The sequence below is a fragment of the Leuresthes tenuis genome, unplaced genomic scaffold, assembly GCF_036924035.1.
Source record: "Leuresthes tenuis unplaced genomic scaffold, fLeuTen1.0.hap1 SCAF_21, whole genome shotgun sequence".
Taxonomy (NCBI): Eukaryota; Metazoa; Chordata; class Actinopteri; order Atheriniformes; family Atherinopsidae; genus Leuresthes; species Leuresthes tenuis.
The window spans coordinates 3,993,024-4,014,238 of NW_027325375.1; the positions used below are offsets into that span (position 1 = coordinate 3,993,024).

The following is a 21,215-nucleotide window of genomic DNA, read 5'->3' on the forward strand; positions in this document are numbered from 1 at the left end:
AAGACTACCAAGAATAGAATTCTCACTCTCTTCCCCTGCGGTGGTGGTGGAAAACCCAACTTTATCTAACTATGTTTGTACAATTTGTTCTAGTTAATTCCCATTAAAACAGATGGTTAGGTTAATAACAACATATGCATTAATTCAATTGTGCCCCAAAAGACATGGAATAAAAATACAAATAGATATGAATATAAGTTTAAAAAAAAAAAAACAGATCGGATTGCTTGTCATCACTGAGTACTGAATATATGACTTTTTCTTACATTAGAATTGAATGTGCTACTGGGAAAGTATAAAAAATATGAACCTCAGGGGTCAGCTTTCTGCACTTCTGTCTCTTTTTGCCTCAGAGCTCTTGTATCTGTCTGCAATCTCCCTTTAGGTCATCCCAGTTGAAATATAGATAATAATCTACCCCCTTTGATATTTTTTTCCTCACTGTACCCTCTAAAGTCAGATAGAGTTGATATGTGGAACCTCAATAGTTAGAGATGAAAGCCCGGGCCCCATTTCAGCCCACTACATGGATAGAATGATTTATTTTTCTAACTGAAACTTATTATCTGAATTTTAACTCTGGGATATTTTGTTTATAAACAGTATTGGGATGAAAAATATAGAGAATGTGTGAGGCCTATTCGATCCAAACTATTTGGTATCTAATTGTATGACAATCAATAAATGTTTCTAAAAATCATAGTGATTAAAGTAGGAGTCCTGAGATGCAGAAAATAGGTAATTTCATTAATTTAAAGATTACCATATTGCACTAACTTGGATTTGACTTGAGATCTTTGTAGAGTTATACCAGTACCAGTGTAATTCCTTTTATTTCAAGTGACTCCTCAGGGCTCCAGAACCTAAAATTCTAGATGTATTCTAATTATGAGTGGAAAAAAACACTTTGGTCTTCTTTTTATTGTTCATTCATGCAACTCTACACACTCAAGAGAAAAGTTAACAAAGTAACCAGTCAGATCTGACAGAGGGGCTGGTGGGTGGTTGAGCTCAAACTTACACTCACAAAAAGCCTTGCAAATCCTACAGTTCAATAAAGCTTTGTAGCACGAGTAAGATAAAATATGTGGGTTACAAGTAAGATATTACTTTTAGATGATTTTGTCTAGCTGATATAAGAGATTTGTGTTAACACTTTACCATAAAATTATTACTGGAATCATTAAATAATTATATGGAATAATTATATCATATAAGCAATGCCATCCGCTTAAAGTGAGTTCCCCTTCATCCCACATATTCCATAACAACATGACAGGCAGTGTACAAACATTATCAGTTTTATCTACCACTGTCACTGGTGTCCCATAGAGTTTGATCCCTGAACTGATTCACATCTCAGGTGGCGACCAAACAGAGGACCCTTGGGATTATCTGAACAATGGGAAAACTGGGACAGAGGGATCAGTTGTGGCTGTGTAATCATCTGTGGAGCCTCCATCACCACCAGTACCACCCTAACAGCTCAAAAGCTGTTTTTTTTTTCAAAAACAAAGATTTCAAAGTTACATAAAATCATGTGGATGGTACGTGGTTATAAGAATCCTTTCTTATACCATACCTTTCTTAGCCAAGGTGCCATGGAGTCACTTCCTCCTTGTAACTTAGTGAAACTTTGTGGGGAATGGGCAAGTTTAAGAATTGTTGTGTTTTATGTCAAACCATGATTTATTTTTAAATTTAACAAACAATGTTAAAGAGTGAAAATAAATTAAAAAAATACATAAGTGATAGAAAATAAAATTTAAAAAGGCCTTTGAATTAATTTCTTGTTCTTCATTGTTCACCATGCTCTGGAATACAAATAATGCCTGCTCTACTCTGACACTGTCTGAGACTGAAAACTTCTAATTCTTGTCATGTCGCTGTCAGGCAAACAACTACTGTGATCAGGTGGGTCTGCACTTATCAAATTAGAGAATCGTGACAAGGATCAGAAGCTTTCAGTCAGGAGATGCCCATCTGTTTCAAGAGTTTGATGTGTTTCTGAGCTTGAAAATGGATTTCATGCATCTGAAAGTTTTCAATGTGCACAACTACTTCACTACTGCAGCTAAATAGTGGAATTTATTCAGATCACCAGACATCTGTGTCATGTTATTGTGCTATATACCATTGTATCTAGACTTTTTGCCCCTGTGACAGTTGTGATGCATTGAACATATGCTTATGTCATGCTTTGTTTTCAGGATCACTACTACAGCTGCCTGCATGATGGACTTGAGACGATATCCATTAGATGAGCAAAACTGCACACTTGAGATAGAGAGTTGTAAGTAATTATTCTCTGCTATTGTTAACCGATTCTATTTCTTATCAGTACTGAGTTCGTATTTTATATAATTTGAAAAATTAAAATTCGAAGAATATGTCTAGCTGTCAGTTGTATGTACAGCTGAGCTTGAACTGGGTATCAACAATTTGTGGTTTACTGCAGTACAAAGATTTTCTGGCAGTCTTAAGATTTTCAACCTTGTCATCCATAATCAAGTATTTTCCAAAGTAAATGAACCCTAAGTTATACATGACAAGATCTCAAGTCACAAAGCATCATTAGACTGTTTTTGTACTTTGATCAACTTCTTGCTCAGCTTTTTATTTATTCACTAATCGGTACTGGAAAAAACATTTCACCAAACTTTGTTTATGTCTAGAGAGTATTCACATAGCATGCTGTCTCACACAGCTGACAACCGAGCTGCAAACTGCTGCTCTATAGCCAAAAGTTGCCCAGTTGCTGGCATACTGATGAAAGATAAAAGTAATGGTGAAATAGAAGAGGTGACCTTAACATTCATCCACTATTGTGAGCAAAATCAACTTTGCCTCGAGACAAAAAAGGTCAGATTTGAACAAGCTTTAGTCTAAGCTCAGCTGGATGATGGTAAATGCATCTGAATTCCTGTATTTCTCTTGTTGAAATAACTAAAAGGGGCTACATTTATTTGCGCAGCTGAGCTGGAGGGCCTGCAGCTGGTGCTGCTGTATAAAGGGAATTAGAGCATAAAGGAGTAAAGGAGGTTGTTTAAGGGTTGCTGTGAAGTGGAGATCACAGTACAGGAAGTTTGAAGTAAAGTTTAGCAGAGGCTTGATACTTCAAGAATTCTGCTTGTACAGTAGTAATACTTCTATGTCTTTTTGATTGAAAATCCACTTTTGTCATTATAGTTTTATTGTACCTCGGAAAGGCTACATTTTCTTGAAAAATGAGATCTGACTTCTGTTGGCAAGACTACGGGTAATGGCCATGCTCCAGACTTTTCTGTATCCAGATACAGGTCATTTGTCCCGCAGCAGGTGGCCATGTCAGTGAGTATGGTTACAGTAATTCATGAGGGCCCTTCTACATTGCCACATACCAGTGGACTAGAATCCATTTTGCTTGGTGTCAAGACTCCACGTTTGCATTAACATCAAGTTTTACAACTCTAATTCAGAAAGAGTATGGACGGTGTCAGTGATGCAAAAATTGTGCAGATATTCCCACATTCACTTTGAAGAATGTTTGTGCTCTTACTCCTGAACTTGGACAGGAAAGTTATTCTACTTTGAAATGTTTCCTTTCCTTCTCACAACACATAAAAGGTCTTCTGGCGTCAAGGATACCAAGCAGTGAAGTGTTTTAGTCTTTTTTGACCTGTTCTTCCTGCAATCACATCTTAGAGTGTGCAACAGTAAGCGGAGGTATTTGTTAGAATTTTTTTGTTTCAAAATCACCCTTCACATTCTCTGTTAGGCACAGGTTTGGACTGTAAGCAGACCAGCCTAGTACCGTTTTTTAAAATTCAGAATTTGTATTTATTTATTAATTTATTGATTTATTTATTTACACACACATAAAGTAAAACAGTTTAGGTCATCAGTCCATTTAAAAAAAGTTGCTTCAAACTGGAATTAAGAAGTAGTAGCAGTCAGACCCTTTTGAGTTTTGCTTTGTCTGTTCCTGAGCCTCATGACATCCAAGCCTTCGTGCCTCGTTTGGTAACAGTTTCCATTACTGACTCTGTTTATTCAGAAAAGGCAGAAAAGAAATCCATTGTAGAGCAGTCCTTAAAAAAAGCAGCAACAGAATGAAAATACTTGCCTTAAAAAGATTTGTGTAATAAAAATAATGTTACTACTACTACTATTATGTATTATAGCAGGGGCAGAGAGTGTGGGCTAAGACATGCAGCAAAGGGTTTCAGGCCGCATCAACTAATGTGTCTGTATATGGGGTATCATCTTATCCAGTTGACCTATACATTGCCCCATTAACTAAACACATCAAAGTAAATCCCTACTTTCCCTATTTCAAACATGAACAGCCACTGATGATAACAACTATATCCCCTGTATCTTTTATGTGGAGAGTGGGTTTCGGTCACATTGCAAATTGCAAAAATATGGTCAGTTTTCTATACTTTTACTTTGACAACATTCTTAACTTCAAGTGCAGATCCAGCAACTTTTTTAATCATTTGAATTTCTCTCTTGCGTGCTTGCACCTATGTCATCATGTGGCTCTACACACTACATGTCTTCCATCTTAAGGGAGAGGTAGCTCTGAACATGTACAATGAAACCAAGGAGTGAAAGATACTGACAATAGCAAATTAGCTCCTCAGGCTAAATAGTTGTAGTAGGGAGCAAACCAGTTAAATCTGTTTTTCTGTTAGCTTGATAAGGAGACACCAGCCATCAACATTGGCCTCCCTCTATCCTTTAGTCTCTTATCTAAACTGTTAAGTGATGCATTACTATTGTTTCCCCCATACCCAATCCTCCCATCAATGCCACTTCTCAGGATGGACTTAGTGTTTTAACCAAACCTGAAATGAGGGACCATTGTTGGTGATGACCTGCCTTACATCAATCAAACCTAATAGGGAAGCTATGTTTTTAGTAAGATGGTATAGCGTTTGTTGCTAATGTTCCATGTCCCATGCTTTGCTTTCATAACTGCTCATTTGAATGGAGCTCTCCTATAATGTATGCATTAGAAGAGTAGACAGAGAGGGAAACTAACTGTTTACAAATGAGTGTGCCTCACAGCCCAGCTATTTATCAGTACCCTGAGCACATATCCATCTCTTTTAATTTAGTTACAGGATTTTCCCCACCAAACTTAAAAGACGTTGGCTTGTGAGTAGTGGCTGTGGATGTGTGCATGCAAGCGTTGACATGGGTGTATATGTATGCACATCACAAGCCCTGGAAAATGCAATATGCCTTGAAAAATGGAAAAAAAAAAGAAAAAAATACAACACACACAGATTCACTCATTTGTTTAATCTCAGCACTGGGAGCTGAGTTCCACACAGAGGAATAATATGGAGGGGATATCTGTTAGTCTGTGCTGTTTTACATTTAGTGCTTCATTCAGTGACTGGGTTGGAGAGTTTATTTCAAGTGCAGCACTCTCTTCAACAATTTCCTGCATGTGCTTTTTATTATAGTCCCAATCATACCTTTTGTCCGTCTTTGCCATCTGTCTTTGTAAGTGTCTTTCTTTCTCTACCTTCCACCTTTCGTTCTCACACCATTTGCAGGATCATAATTTAAAGTTGTTATCTTGTTTCCAATTAGTTTACTTGCTCCGTAATCTTTCTGGTATTTAGACACGGAATGATGCCTCTGAAGCTTGGAGATGTTTGAATATAATACCAAATACATTTTACCCCAGATTGAACCTTCTGAATATGTGTTGACTATCTCAAAATATTTTCTGAAACTGGTTAAATGGCCATCTTTAAATGAAACTATTTTGGAAAAGTGGTATATCTTTTCTAATTTCCATAAGTTAATATACAAATGAATAATCAAACAAGTTAATAAATGAATTAATGAATAAATGAATAGGCACAAATTAAATAAATAATTAAATAGATCATTAGATAAACAAAATAATATCCAATTACTTCAAATTGTTGAAATGTCTTACACAGTGGTTCCACTTGGTAATAAAAGGTATTCTAAGAAATGTAACCAACATCTCACAGGCCAGATTGGGAATTACAACTTCACTGAGCCTGGAGAAAATTGTTTAAATATTTTAGTTCACAGTCAGCATTGAGTCTTTGTCTTTCAACCAATTGCCATCTGTGGTTGTTTAATTTAATTCTCACTTTATCTTTTTCAAATTATTTTCTGTCTCGCATCACACCAGAACTTGATCATCATGAACTGATAGAGGTGAAGCAACAAGGATTTTTCCTTCCTGTAGTATGTGACTAAAAGTTTGGATTTGCAAGCTTGACATCCTATAGTTTGGAATTAGAGTTTTGAGAGCATTAAATAATAAAGTATAAGAATGACTAATGTAGTAAATATGATGCAAGAAATATATAAAATAAATCTTCTCAACACACACAGAACTGTAATCACTGTATTTGTTCTGATGGACCCGAATAGTGTATGTTTCCTTAAAGTCCAGCATGGCTTTTAGAGTATTGGTTTTCAGTGGAAAGTTTATTTTGTGGCTGCACTACATTTGTGTATTTTCCACGTGGTGGAACTTGCAAATCCAGAGTAAGGCGATTTATTATGTAGAGGATCTATTTTAAGGAATATATAAATCATTATCCTTTCAAAACTCTAATCTAGTAGATTTTTAACATTTAAACATATCCAGAAATAGCAAGTGAGAGTAAGAGTCTTACTTTGGGCTTCCTGGATAAGAGTCAATGTGTGTAATCCCCACCATGCTGAATCATTGTCATATTTGTTAGTGAGAGAGAGGGCTCAGTCTGACTGGCTGTTCAGCGTTTATGAAGAGTGTTTTTTTTTTCCATCTCTCTTTCCACATCCAAAAGGCCTTGCAATGCCAGAACTACCTGGAACAAAGTTCCTACCAACCATATCCTCACACTCATGTTCGTACAAGTTCTTGTAAGTGAGCAACAATGCAGTGATAATAAACAAATATTTCTTTGTTTAGTTTTAAAAATTAATTGTTCTCATTTCTCTGGGTAAGACATCATATTCTAAATATCTGTTGTTTTAAGAAAATTACATTATTAACTTGTGATCTTAAGATGATGACAATAAAAGACATTTTTCATTTGTGGCCTGTCTCAGCTTCCTTACACTTTCTCTCTTTTGCATAAAAATTGTACAAAAAAGTAAGAGTCCTACCAAGAACAATCAGACTTCGACTTTGGTAGATGTTTTTCAAAACAAATTTAGAGCAGGCATTTGATTTTGATAGCCATTGCTACTTGTTAGAGCCAGAATATACAGACAAAGAACTGCTATGATTGGAAATGAGAAAGAAGGGAGAAAATAGCGAAAACCCGTTTAATTTCCACCATTCAGACAGCAGCTTGTTTCTCATCTCTTTGAACCTTTCCTTCAGAAAAAGGTTCTATGGTATTTGATTTGTTCCTCTCTTTTATCTGCATTAGTTATTTGGTCAAAGCTGTCACTGCAAACACAATGGGCTACAAGAGTACGAACAGGAGTGTTTTCATCCATTAGTTGTGCAATAAGCCACAACTTCGCCATGACCCAGTTCCTCAATGGCAGTGTTAGAAAGCTGTGCAAAGTTCCACTCAACATTTTGTTGAGCACAAACAAAGCTCAGGGTTAGTTATTAGAAAGCCATGCTTTCAAAACTCCTGTTGTGTAATATTACCACAATTTTACACAGACAGGTTATCTCACATCTAACTCATGTCTGTCCTCTTGCTGCAAAAACTCACCTTCCATTTGTGTTGTCAGACACTGCAAATACAATCACTATTATTTGCCACACATGATTGGCAAGTGTCATTAATTTGCAGCTGTTTTTCTGTTGCCTGTTATTCTTCAGGTCTGATTGCACAAATATTTATGTCTATAAGCAAATTACACCCGAATGAGAAGAAAAATAGGGACAGGGTGAAAAATTCTAAAAGTTTAATCTAACTCAATATTTGCCACAAAGTTTCAATTATGAGAGTCAATATTAGGTGTTTTTGGAATAAGTGACCACACATTGAAAGTGGTATTGGATATAGATGGGAAATTGTCTGTAAAAACAAAAGAAGAGAAAAGAAGGAATACATTGGGCCATTTATTGATAAATAAAAAGACAGGCAGTCGAAGAAATACAATGAACAGTACGAGATTAAGTCGATTTTCTTACCACAAGCTCACATTCAGCTGCAGTAGATAATGGCTGGGTGTAACACCTTACGATTCAAGCTGTGTCACCTCGCATTTGTCTTGTCTCCATGATGCACGTACATAATGGAGCACTTCACCAAGCAGAGTAGATCAGGCAAGATTTTACCAAAGTGCAAGGAAACAGCATTTCCTGCAATATTTAAAAGGGTTAAACCCCTGATGTTCTGGGTCAGTCTTACAGTAATTCAGTTAACGATGTTCAGTGTGCCCCTGCCTTCACAGGAAGCTGATTCTTGTAAAAGATGTAACACTGACCTCCAAGGAATAGCAGTTGTGGACCTTCTCAATAAATCATAATACGATTTGGCTCACTCAACTGTGAAACAGTAAATATTACACAGAAACTTTTTTGCCTTGATTAGCTGGTTAAGCCTTAGAATATAAGTTACTCTAAATGGATCCTTAGCAAAATTTAAAAGAAGCAGCTTGGAAGGCACAGAGAGAGAACGCTGAGGACAAATGAATAGAGATCTGCAGTCACCAACATACCCTTCCATGCCAAATCACACAAAAACATTCCTGTTTATTTCTGAATAAAATAAAATGGGAGGGATAAGCATATCACCATTGATATATCTCACATAGTTGCCATGGACTCAATGAAACTGTCATTTCATTACAGCATCTCTTCCAAGTAATAGTCATATTTTCTGAACCAGCGATCCACATCATATGGACAGAACCACATCTCCACTCTGTCTTTCTGTTGCCATCTCAGCTCAACCCATTTTTAGAAACTGCAGATATCCTCTAGGGTGTGAATGATTCCTACGCTCAGTCTTGCGTGGCTTATTTATTTGTCTTATCTTCACATGTTCCATCCCTGTCCAGGCGTGCAATCAGCTGCAGATTGCCCTGTACTGCAGATGTTTTGAAGACATCTTTAATGAACACACCAGGAACAACATTAGAGTCACTTTGAGCTTTATGACATTAAAAATTGATTGGAAAAATATCCAAGAGTGGACTAGCCTACTTAGCTAATGAGGGATGGTGAGGAGCAGGAAGTTGTCAAGGGATTGTTGTGAGATATGTGTTTGTACTCTCTTACGTGCATCTCATCCTGTAAACTGTGGGAGGAGAGAGGTTTCTCTAACTAGGTATTGTAAACACAGCACATCTCATTTAATTTACTGTATTGTTGGATTCCCAGTTGGTACAACACTGACAATAAAACTTTGATAATTTTTGAATACTACATTCCCATAGGCACCTGGGTGACTTCCTGAACTAATCTAAGGTGGTGACTGTAAAATCTAAGGATTTTATATTAATCAGTTTTTGGACTGTTTGATTTAAAGGTATTTTTCCTCAGCAATTGTAAAAAGCCATTCATTTCCATTTCAAGTTTGAGTGTCTTGGTTGTTGTTAATGCTTATGGCCATCTGTCATCTGTCAACATTAGTGTTTATTACACATTAGAAACTGCGCTTTGCTTTGTTTTATTTAAGATATGGTATTTTTTGTGGTGTTAGAAAGTATAAAGAAAATTTAACAAAGATTATATCAAACAAAGAAGCTTTGTTATCCCTGATTATATTTTTCCCAGAGCAATATCAAAGCCAGTGTTTTATCACAATCCAAAATCCTTCTTTGCCCATTTAAGCAAATCAACTGGGACATTTTTTCATAAGCTCGATGAAAAAGGCCTGGAGTCGGATTTGGTCAGGGAGATATGCCAGAGTCCCAGTTAAATAGCTTTAGTATTGTACTGCTATCTCCTCTGATGTTATCAAGAACAATTTCATTCATTGCATTCTGCCAACTCTCACACGTTTTAGAATCCCTAAGAGGAATCTTTGTGCGAGTGTTAAATACATAGTGTTGCACCCGTGCATCATAGATAGATTAACTTTTTCTACATACGGGATGTATTGAAAAGCATGTGTTTGTTTGGTGAAACTGATGCTTATTTTACAATCCACACAAAAAACTGTTTATTTAGAGAAATTGGATTCAAATAATAATATGCATTACATTTGATTGTGGAGTGAAAAGTAGGAGGCATGATTTAATGTATAAAAATGGCATTGCATTATAGTGACTTTACTACCCATTTTCGTGGGTAAAGAAAAAAAGAAAACCTAATGTGTGCAAGTTCGCTAGGCTGCAGCATGCAACTAGGATGTCTTATCTCACCATGTCAACGCAATTAGATTAAGCTACAACAATCCTTTTCTTTGTGTTTTATCCCTCTCTTTCTAGCCATTCATTTCATGAGGGGTGGGAATTAGGGCAGTCTATCTATGTCAAACCCTGTAACACATTAACGTTATTATGAGAGCAAAATTATGGAAAATTGCAGTCTGTCTTAGTGAGCAATGTAGACAAAGCTGCGATAAGTGGAACCAGTGGGAAGACACTCAAACATACACTATATTGTCAAAAGTATTCTCTCATCTGCATTTACACACACATGAACTTAAGTGACCATTCTTAATCCATAGGGTTTAATATGATGTTTGACCCTTTGCTGCTATAACAGCTTCAACTCTTCTGGGAAAGCTTTCCACAAGGTTTATGAGTGTGTTTATGGGAATTCTGACCATTATTCCAGAAGCGCATTTATGAGGTCAGACACTGATGTTGGACAGAAGGCCTGGCTCTGCTCTAATTCATCCCAAAGGTGTTCTATTGGGTTGAAGTCAGGCCAGTCAAGTTCTTCCACACCAAACTCGCTCATCCTTGTCTTTATGGACCTTGCTTTGTGCACTGGTGCACAGAGTTCCTTTCACTGGAACTAAGGGACTAAGTCCAGCTCCTGCAAATCAACCCCACACCATAATCCCCCCTCAACCAAACTTTACACTTGGTACAATGCAATCAGACATCTACCGTTCTCTGGGCAACCACCAAACCCAGACTCCTCCTCAGATTGCCAGATGGAGAAGATTTATTTGCCACTCCAGAGAACACGTCTCCACTGCTCTAGAGTCCAGTGGCGATGTGCTTTACACGACTGCATCCAACGCTTTGCATTGTACATGGTGATGTGTGGCTTGGATACAGCTGCTCGTCCATGGAAACCCATTCCATGAAGCTCTCTACGCACTGTTCTTGAGCTAATCTGAAGGCCACGTGAAGTTTGGAGGTCTGTAGCGATCGACTCTGCAGAAAGTTGGCAGCTTCTGCGCACTGTGCGCCTCAGCATCCGCTGACCCTGCTGTCATTTTCGTGGCCGACCACTTCATAGCTGAGTTGCTCTCGTTCCCAATCGCTTCCACTTTGTTTTAATACCACTGACAGCTGACTGTGGAATATTTAGTTGCAAGGAAATGTCATGACTGGACTTGTTGCACAGGTGGCATCCTGTCATGGTACCTGGAATTCACAGAGCTCCTGAGAGCGACCCATTCACAAATGTTTGTAGAAGCAGTTTGCATTAGGTGCTTGAATTTATACACTTGTGGTCATGGAGGTGATTAGAACACCTGAATTAAATTATTTGTAAGGGTGAGTGAATACTTTTGGAAATGTAGTGTATAAAGACTTTTGTGAGAATATTGTTAGATATAAACATTTCAGAAGGACTTTTTAAATTTTTTTAGAATTACTCTCTGGAGTCAAGAATGTAAAGACATATCTCTTTTTGAAATATCATTTATAAAAAATACTGGCCCTGAAAATAGGCGTTCATACTCTGCAGAAGATCACCTGTGACTGAATTCATTAACTCAAATTTGAATTTTGAATCTCAAGTAGTGGGGTTCTTCAGTTGTAACTTTAGTTTGTAAAAATATTTTAGAAATTAAGTTATATCTATCTGTTCCTAAAAAATTCCTGCTCTGTTTCAACTTCCAACTTCCATCCATTCATTTTCTATACACGCTTAATCCGTCTGTCGGGTCGCAGGGGGGCTGGAGCCTAATCCCAGCGGTCATCAGGTGAGAGGTACACCCTGGACAGGGAGCCAGTCCATCACAGGCCCACATAAAGACAAACAACCACACACACGCCTAAGGGAAATTTTAGAGTCACCAATTAACCTAACATGCCTTTTTTTGGACAGTGGGAGTCCCTGGAGAGAACCCACACATACACAGGGAGAAAATGCAAACTCCTCATCCCAAATTAACAAATAGAATTTGTTTGCGTTTTTGCCCTTAGAAGGAAAAAAGATGTTATCATCCGTAATTTTCACTGGAACTGGAGAATTAATTTAAAGTGTCATAATTGTAGCCATTCTACACGTTTTAAGGTTTCATTTAAAGAGAATGGCGGTTGTGATGATAATAATGAGGATTACACTCTCCCAACTGTACTTGGATGCTTTGGAAAAGCACTATTTTAGAGAGTAGCTGTGAGCATCGATTACATTTTTATCTAGAAGAACAGAAAATGTTGGCGTGTGAGTAGGTTGAAAACAGCTTCAAAAGAGTGCTTGACCAAATGTATAGAGTTAATGGGTCATACATGTGTATACGAGGAGACATCGTAGGTTGAGTGTAGAAGGGGTGTAATATAACATTTTATATTTCATGCACCAATCCAGCAGTCATTGAGGGGTTTCCCATCAATTGTTCTGTCAAACATAGTTTCATATGACATTCAGCACGGTGCTGTCCTCATAAACATCTTCTATATACTCATACATATCAAGCATTTATTTCGAGCCTCTAAATCTCCCCATTTTCAGCAGTTGAGAAAGTATTGTCTCACGTACAATTATGAAAAAAAGGAAAAATGTCCAGGCATGCATTCAGATAAACAGTACAATACACCAGAGAAATCCTCAAGGCAACCAATACAAATGATTATCATGTTGCATGTGGATGTACTGAAAAAAATTCATGCTTGTTGAAATAATCCACCTCATGCTGATATCATAATGGAATATTAAAAGAGAAACTCAGCTGATTTATCTCTTCTTTTATGCAGGAAAAGAATATTTAGTAGATTTCCTGAGCCAGTAAAGCATATTGTAAGCTTAGCCCTACTTTCACATTTTATTTAGATGGGCAAATCAAAAAACACCGAAACACTGACAAGACATCTAGTTGGCAATGCTTTAACAGACTAAAGTATTTTGAAACAGGTATTATTATATCTACTTTCTTACAGGCATATAAATGCAAAAAAACAAACAAACAATTGTTATCAGCTATTGGCTAAATCCTTATAATCCGTGTTGATATCAGCCCAGAATTTCTCAATCGGTGCATCTGTAATTATCATAATAATGATGATTCTACGATTCTGCTATGATGCAAAGAAGTCTAGATCATTTCCGAACTTTGAAAGAAGGCAGTCAAACACAAGTTTGTTCATAATTTTAGCTTGGTAAACTTAAAATGGTGAGACCATCTTTCTAAAAGGTGTTATACATCCAGCTTTCTCTTGTCTTTCTTTGTCTCCTCACCTTCTTCTTCGTCTTTTGCTGTTGCTCTTGTACCCTGAAGTAAGCAGACAAAACAAAAGATCCAGAGTAGGCAGTGGTTAATACAGGAACCAATTTTCATGGTCTAGTGAAAATCTACTTTTTTTTTTCTTTCCCCAACAATGCTTGTGGAAAACCATGTAATTCAATTTTTTTTTTTCAGCCAATTTGCCACTTTGCTGTCCATGTCTCATGTGATTTGGCCAAAATGAAAGCAAAATAAAGTGTAGTTTTGGTTCAGATTAATATTAATGGATACACTTCTTTTCACTTTGCAGATTTCATCGAGTTTTAGATATGAAAATTGATGCACAGCCTGGTTATTTAATCAAGCTTGCTCCCAGTATCAATCTTTTAGTTGCTCAAGGGACAAAACATAGTAAAGTTGTCTCATGTATATTGAGCCACATAAGGGCCAGCCCTCATCTATCACAGAGGATGTTACAACTTCTATATTTAAGAATTCAGTACCCAGACAACTGTATGGACTTTCCTCAATGATGCCTGTATATTGAGATGGTTTCGAACTACATTTCCATCAGCTGTGGCCCAGTATAACTACACGTGGCAACTGTACATTTGTAACTATATGAATGAAAAAAAAAAAGGCTTGTAAATTAAATTCATCATGCTGTATATGTCAGAAGTTCCTCTAAGGTTATGACATGGTGGACTAATTGAAGTGGAGGCTAAAGCAGCATTGAGAACATACAAGTGGATAATGTTGATTGTAAAACAGATCAAATCCACATTGTACATTGTACCATATACAATATGCAAGTAATGTAGGAAGTAATGTAGGAATAAATTGATCTGACATTACCACAATCGAGTCATAGCAACTGAAGTAGCCGATACATAAACAACATGCCAACAGTATAAAGGATTCATTAATTCCTTGTGGATTTTCACATATTTTTTGTCAGTGACCCAAAGAGCAAATTATTATGTCTGCTGCCAACATAATGTGAAATGGTGATAAATGCTAGCCTAATCATGCTAAGTGATTAATTAGCACAACTGCATAAGAACCAGATGGGACATCATTATGAACGCATGTAGACCTTTAATAATCCCCAGTGACTCTTGTTCTTTGTACCCTCTCTTAGACGGTTACACCACAGATGACATTGAATTCTACTGGCGAGGAGGACACAATGCTGTGACAGGGGTGGATAAGATTGAACTGCCTCAGTTCTCCATTGTGGATCACAAGCTCATCTCCAAAAATGTTGTCTTCTCCACAGGTAATGTTACTGAACAAGCTGAGAAATCATAAAAGAGTCCACTTCTATTTTCTGCATACAACCTTAAGTATGAAAAGGTCATTTCCAGAAATGTGAGATGTCATGCATGTAATTAAACTTGCCTTCGGTGAGGCATTGTCCTATGAGAAAAAAAAAAATTAAAACAAAACTATAACTTATTTAATAGCAATAAGCAGGAAGAACACTGTCTGATACAATGAAATATTAATTTCTTTGGCATTTCCATATTCATAAATTTATCATGCAACTAAGCATTTGCAAGCAGAACAATCTTCTGGATACAGTCTCTAGGTAAGCTACTTTACTGAATAACAAAGTACATGAATACAAAAAAAAATACAGAGACTTCACTGAGGAGACCTTGTTTTGTCTGTCGGGGTCACAAATTCAATGCAATCCTATTAATAACATAGCGCTTCCCGGCGAATGCCCAGTGTCTGTGTACTTGTATAACATTAAAATGCAAGTATGTTTACTCAAGTTTGTCCCAATAGTATGATTATTACCTTATTCAGACAGATGGTAGATGGGAGAGTCCCTTTAAATGGGCTGTTTACTTCTATATTGACTGAGCAATCATGGGGTCACTCAAAAATGCAAACATCAGCGCAAGGGTATTGCCATTTATCCAATGCAAGAGTCATGTTTCACTCCAAGGATACACAATGCCATTGTTGTGCTTATGAAAAAAAAATATTCATGAAGTGTGGTCCTGTTACTGTCTACCCAAGCTATTACCTTATTTTGTAGAAAAATAATTTAGTGAACACCCCGGTGACCCATGTTATCCAGGCTATCCAGTACAGCAAATCACAGTGATGACATTCCAGAATTTACCTGTTGGATTGGTTGTGCTTTATTAGGAGTCTTCCTCACCTCTACATTTTCAGCATAACTGCCTATTACAGCATATTTGACCTCCTTGTGGTAAATTGGTGAGGTATATAAAAAAATTCCCCATCTCCAAACTTTTTTTTTTGCAAGGCTGTAAACTTGATCTTTTTTTTTTTGCTGTTAAATTGGGCAGTTTAGCGTGGGGTCTGAGCCCTGACTAACTTTTAGAGCCAGCCCCAAATAACTGTTGTGAAAATTGTTGCACACTAGAAAAAAATATAAGAAATTCCCCAAAGTCATTTTTGGTCCAAGTCAACATAAGTCGTGTTTTTTTGCCCAATACTTTTTTTTTTTTACTTTTTGGCAATTTTTTCAGCACTTTGAATGGCCCACTCATTCACTCACTCATTCATCATATGGTCACAATGATGAACTCAAGGGAGCAAACCGCTGCCAAAACATTTTAGACACGACTTCAAGAGGGCTTAGAAAATATATCAACAGTTACATGCTGCATAACAAAAGCTGGTAGAAGAGGATAGCACAAAATAGTTTTTTTGGCTGAGAACACATTGTAACTGACATCACCCTCCATAACACTTCCAGAAAGCTATGATATATATAGTTTTGTTATTATTTTTGTTTCTTATTTTTGTTTTATTTTTATTTTGGTTATCATATCCATTTACACAAGTATTAACAGCAGCTGTGACTAATCATCTATGTGTAAATAGTAACTAACATTACCCACAGAAAGCAATTAAAAAAACAACTTACCTTTACTGTTTAGACTGAACAGCATAAACCTCAAATATGGTTGTTCCATATATATTACAAATAAGTTGCCATTGTCTGCTTCTCTGGGATTACAACAGACCAACCACTTCATGGTTGAGATGAAGTGGCTGAGAAGAGCATCGTTTGCTCACCAGACATTTTCAGCAGGTAAGAAAATAATTTTTTGCACCAGCCAGCAATAGTTGGTGGCACCCTCGATGGCTGCGACCGTTCTAACTCCTGTACTGGAGTTGGATAAACGCCATTTCAATCTGCGTGCAATGTAATGTTGTAATGCTTGATTGACAATAAATGCTTCTGATCTGATCTGATCTGATCTGATCTGATTAGTTAACGTTAGTCAACTTCTGGCTGCAGGGTACAATGCATGATGGTCTGTTTCTACCATGTAGTGTAAAGCTTCGAAAACTTTCTTTCTTTTGCAGTGCACAATATAGTGTATAAAATGTTTCAAATAAATTTTAACCAGCAATAGAAAATAGTCTCATCAATATATATTTAAGTACTGAATACAGCAAACAAGTGAATACAGCCCAAGAAAAAAAGTATTTTAACATAAAGGTGGCACTAGAACAAAAATGACTGGATACGAAAAAGTCTCCATGTCACCAAAGTCAAGATGTATCCTTGAAAGTCTGAACCTCATTTCATGATAGTAGAGATTTTTCAGTCTTCATTGTGGACATGCAATATTGTCATTCCCCAAGTCACATATCTAACATGGGTTAAAATAGCTGTATACAGTATGTTAAACAGGATAATAAAAGAAAGTTATTGTCTCTTAATTACCCAACCAATTGGTTCTCTTTTAAACAAAAGCTTGAGGGTTAATGATCCATGATCAAATTGATCCACAATATAAATTGATATAAATCCAGTACAGATAATTAGTTTAGCCATTGAAAAAAAAAGTTATTGCCCAATTGTGGTGAAAATTTAATTTCTTTTTGCTATACATTCTAATCCTAAGGTTATGATTTGCTATAAAGAGTGTATTACTTCCACTTCAGAAACCTTTGCTCTTGTCCTGTGCACATGTTACCGTCAGCTTTTAACTAAAAACAAAGACATTTTCTGACTTTAATCAAGTAGGTGTTTGTTGCCTACCAAATATTGGCTGATCAGAATAGACATCTTCTGACATATGCACACATCCCAACTAGTGCATTGTAAGTCACAGCTGTTTCTGAAACAGCATTATTCCAACGTAATAATGCAATGTCCTTCACGCCTGACATATATGACAAAGTATATGGAAATTTTAAACTTAACAGTAAATCCTTTTTTCTTCTCCCCTCTCCTCCTCTCCACAGGCTCTTATCCTCGTCTGTCCCTGAGTTTTAAGCTAAAGAGAAACATTGGATACTTCATCCTGCAGACATACATGCCTTCTATCCTCATCACCATTCTCTCCTGGGTCTCCTTCTGGATCAACTATGATGCCTCTGCTGCCAGAGTGGCTCTAGGTGAGCACATACACCAATAAATATCCTGAGAAAAGGTAAGAATGTTAGTCTGGAGAAAGCTTACTCAATCTGTGTTTTTTATTTAATACAAAGGTGAAGAGATGAAACCTTTGCTGAAATATCCACCAGCTCAGATGCTGTACAGGTGCTGTAAAGAGCATGCCAAATGTTATGAATCCAGAAGCCTCAACTTCTTATCTTAGATGTTTATTTTCTAACCATCGTGTGATTTTTATTCCTATCTTTATAAGTACATTAGTATAGTAGTGAACAAGAGTTCCTGACATGGTCTTTTATGAAAGATTAATCCTACACAATATTTGTACATCTTTTGCAATAACTTGGTGGTAGCTGGATTAAAATCCACCAAATGTTTAGTTTATATGCATACTATAATAGATTACCTGGTTTGACCTAGTTTGACTCTGAAGCCTCTGAGATTTTATATAAGCCACCTTCACTCTCCCAAACCCCCTTCCCCCTCACGTTATTCTTATCATTATCCAAAACTGACTGACGCTTGTATTGAGCTTCTCTGTGTTTATCAGAGGCTTGCTGTCTTCTTTCTACTCAACTCCATCCACCTAGCTTCATCTATTTCTCTACCCATCCGTCGGTTTAGTCGACAAGGCAATTTCACTGATTGACGACTGAGCTGCATTTAGTGAATCTAAGGGGAAGGCAAGCGTGGGATGGAATGGACAAAGAAAAAAAGGAAAAGGTTATGTTCCATAATAGAGGCTGGTCAACAGTGTTGGAAAATGTTTGATCACACCCCTTTCAACATCAGATTTAGAAACCACTTTATTCTGACCTGGTTTCAAGGTATTAAAATGGCCTGTAATGGCTGACGTACACGGTTGCTTATTCAGAAATCCTTTGTTGGTATTGCTAAGCTCTCGCAGAAACTGCATGAGAAAATTGCCTTCATTCTAGTTTTAGCAGCGGTTACCTGACAATATTTGAATAGCAGTACAGTGAAACAATTAAGCAATTGTTCACTGGCAATCTTAATAGAAATCGCCTGAAATAAAGTTTTTTTAAAAAGTAGAATGCACAGGTGCGTGCGAGAGGATTTGAGGGGATGCTTTGGGAGCTCTAAACGTAATTATCTAATCATGAATGGAAAATATTTTAAGCTTCAGAATCAGGCTTCTCATGCCATTTAGGATCCCAGCCTGGAAAACATCATCAATTCATTACTGGAGGCACCCTACATCTAAAATCCATGACTTCTTGAAAGGGGACAAAAATATCAAATGAAATTGTGACTAGCAAGGGCGAGCATGGCACATGTACAGTCAATCTGACATCAACCTTTGCTATAGATTTGTTAAACTCTAATTTTATATGACCTCGTCTTGCTAAGCATTTTTTATAATTATATAATTTAGAATTACAATATAATTTGTAATTTGTGTTGCATTTTGCATTTATCCTGATGACGATGCTGCTTAATCCAGCTGATCACAAACTTGTCTTTGTGTCTGCAGGATTTTTCACAGTCAGACTAGAGCAGCATGTACGGCTTTGCTATTTATTTAAAGAAAAAAGGCAAAATGAAAAGCAAGTTTGCACTTGGTCTTTTATTAGTTTAACATTATGTAATATTAACTTCTCCCATGTAATTTTGAAAACATCCCAAATATGTTTAAATTGTGTATTATTATCTTCAATTTTCTGTTTATCATAAACTGGTATTTCTTTACTAGGTATCACAACGGTGCTCACCATGACAACCATTAACACCCACCTGAGAGAAACCCTCCCCAAAATCCCATATGTCAAGGCCATAGATATGTACCTCATGGGCTGCTTCGTCTTTGTCTTCTTGGCTCTGCTGGAGTATGCGCTGGTAAACTACATCTTCTTTGGCCGGGGTCCTCAGCGTCAGAAAAAGGCAGCAGAGAAGATAGCTATAGCCAACAATGAAAAGATGAGAATGGATCCAAACAAGGTAATATTTTATTAGATTAGTTTGTCACTGCACAAAAAATCTGCACATGTACAATCCCACTTCCAAAACAGTTGGAATGCTGTAAAAAAGTGCAATTATAAACAGGGTGTCGTGAATTTCATATCAGTTAAAGCTGAAAGTGAAGCAGCTGTCCCTGGTTGGAGTCTCAGCTTGGGGCCCTCTGCTGCATGTCCTCCCCCTCTCTCTCTTCTCTACTTTCCTGTCAGGAAACTTTCAAAGAAAGGCCACTAGTGCTGAAAAATGAGACAAACCTACTGTAGTATGTTCATTTACTGGGATTATTCAGGGACAAAGCAATGTTCTTAGGTTTAGCCTACCCTTATGTGAGTGGAAAAACAATGTGAACCTTAACGATTAGTAGTTCATGTGAGAATGACATTTTAAAAAACCATGAAACTAAATTTGACAAATCAGACAACAAAGTTAGAAAACTACCACTAATAAGCTCTGACCCATCCACAGTCAGGTCATTCATACCCCTCCCCAGGATCATTTGAACAACAAAGATGATAGCTCGTGCTCTGCATTAGGAGCTGAAACAGAGTTTATGAAATGACTTCTATGAACCACAATTGGCCACAGTTCCCAGGGTAAAGTCACAAGTAAAGGGAGGAGCCTCATCTTAAAATTATTAAAAGATTCCTGTGATTCAGAATGCCTATTGAGGTCAAAAAAGAGTGCAGGGTATCTGCTAAACAACTAATGATCTCTTTTACACCAGTTAATGTAAATGATTATGCGTCTATCATCAAAGAGAATGTTAAACAGGCATTTATTTTGAAAAAGAATATCTCTGCCTGTCTGCAGTTAGCAAAAAATGTATGTCCAAATATATAGCTGTCAGAGAAATATTTCTTGGCTAAATTTAGAACCGTTTGATTCAAATGAATCAAGTGTTACGCTTGAAGAAAGCTAAACTTTAAGCCATCTGTGAAACACGGTGGAGGTACTATCTAGGACATCCATAAATAGGACATCTGTAATAAACTGAATCTCAACATGAAGTGGGTTATGGGGCAAACCAATGACACTATACAGACAAGTTAAACTACAAAGGAATAGTTAAAGAAGAATAAAGTTGATGATTTAGCATATCCAAGTTAGAGTCCTTACCAAATTCCAAAAGCAACTTTGATAGGACCTGACCATCTGCAGGGATAGTCATCTGTTAATGGAAATATTTTAACTGTACTCATTTCTGCACTAACAGAGTCACACTGGGTACTGGAACCAAAGCCAGTTGCCATTGTGCCGCTCATTGATTTGAAGAAATGGACTTTTCCTCAACTAGATTATTTTCATATATAGTTTTTTTGTCTTATTTA

The 21,215-nt window shown here is 36.9% G+C and overlaps 1 protein-coding gene across 1 annotated transcript in view; it reads left to right on the plus strand.

The window, feature by feature from the left end:
• The window catches only part of LOC140280076 (gamma-aminobutyric acid receptor subunit beta-2-like), a 71,093-nt gene that overhangs the window by 44,172 nt on the left and 5,706 nt on the right, over positions 1-21,215 (plus strand). Inside the window, exons 5-8 of the mRNA XM_072375340.1 lie at positions 2,211-2,293; positions 14,656-14,793; positions 17,760-17,912; positions 19,625-19,869. Of these exons, the coding sequence (XP_072231441.1) occupies positions 2,211-2,293; positions 14,656-14,793; positions 17,760-17,912; positions 19,625-19,869 (619 nt within the window). The remainder of the gene's footprint in view (positions 1-2,210; positions 2,294-14,655; positions 14,794-17,759; positions 17,913-19,624; positions 19,870-21,215) is intronic.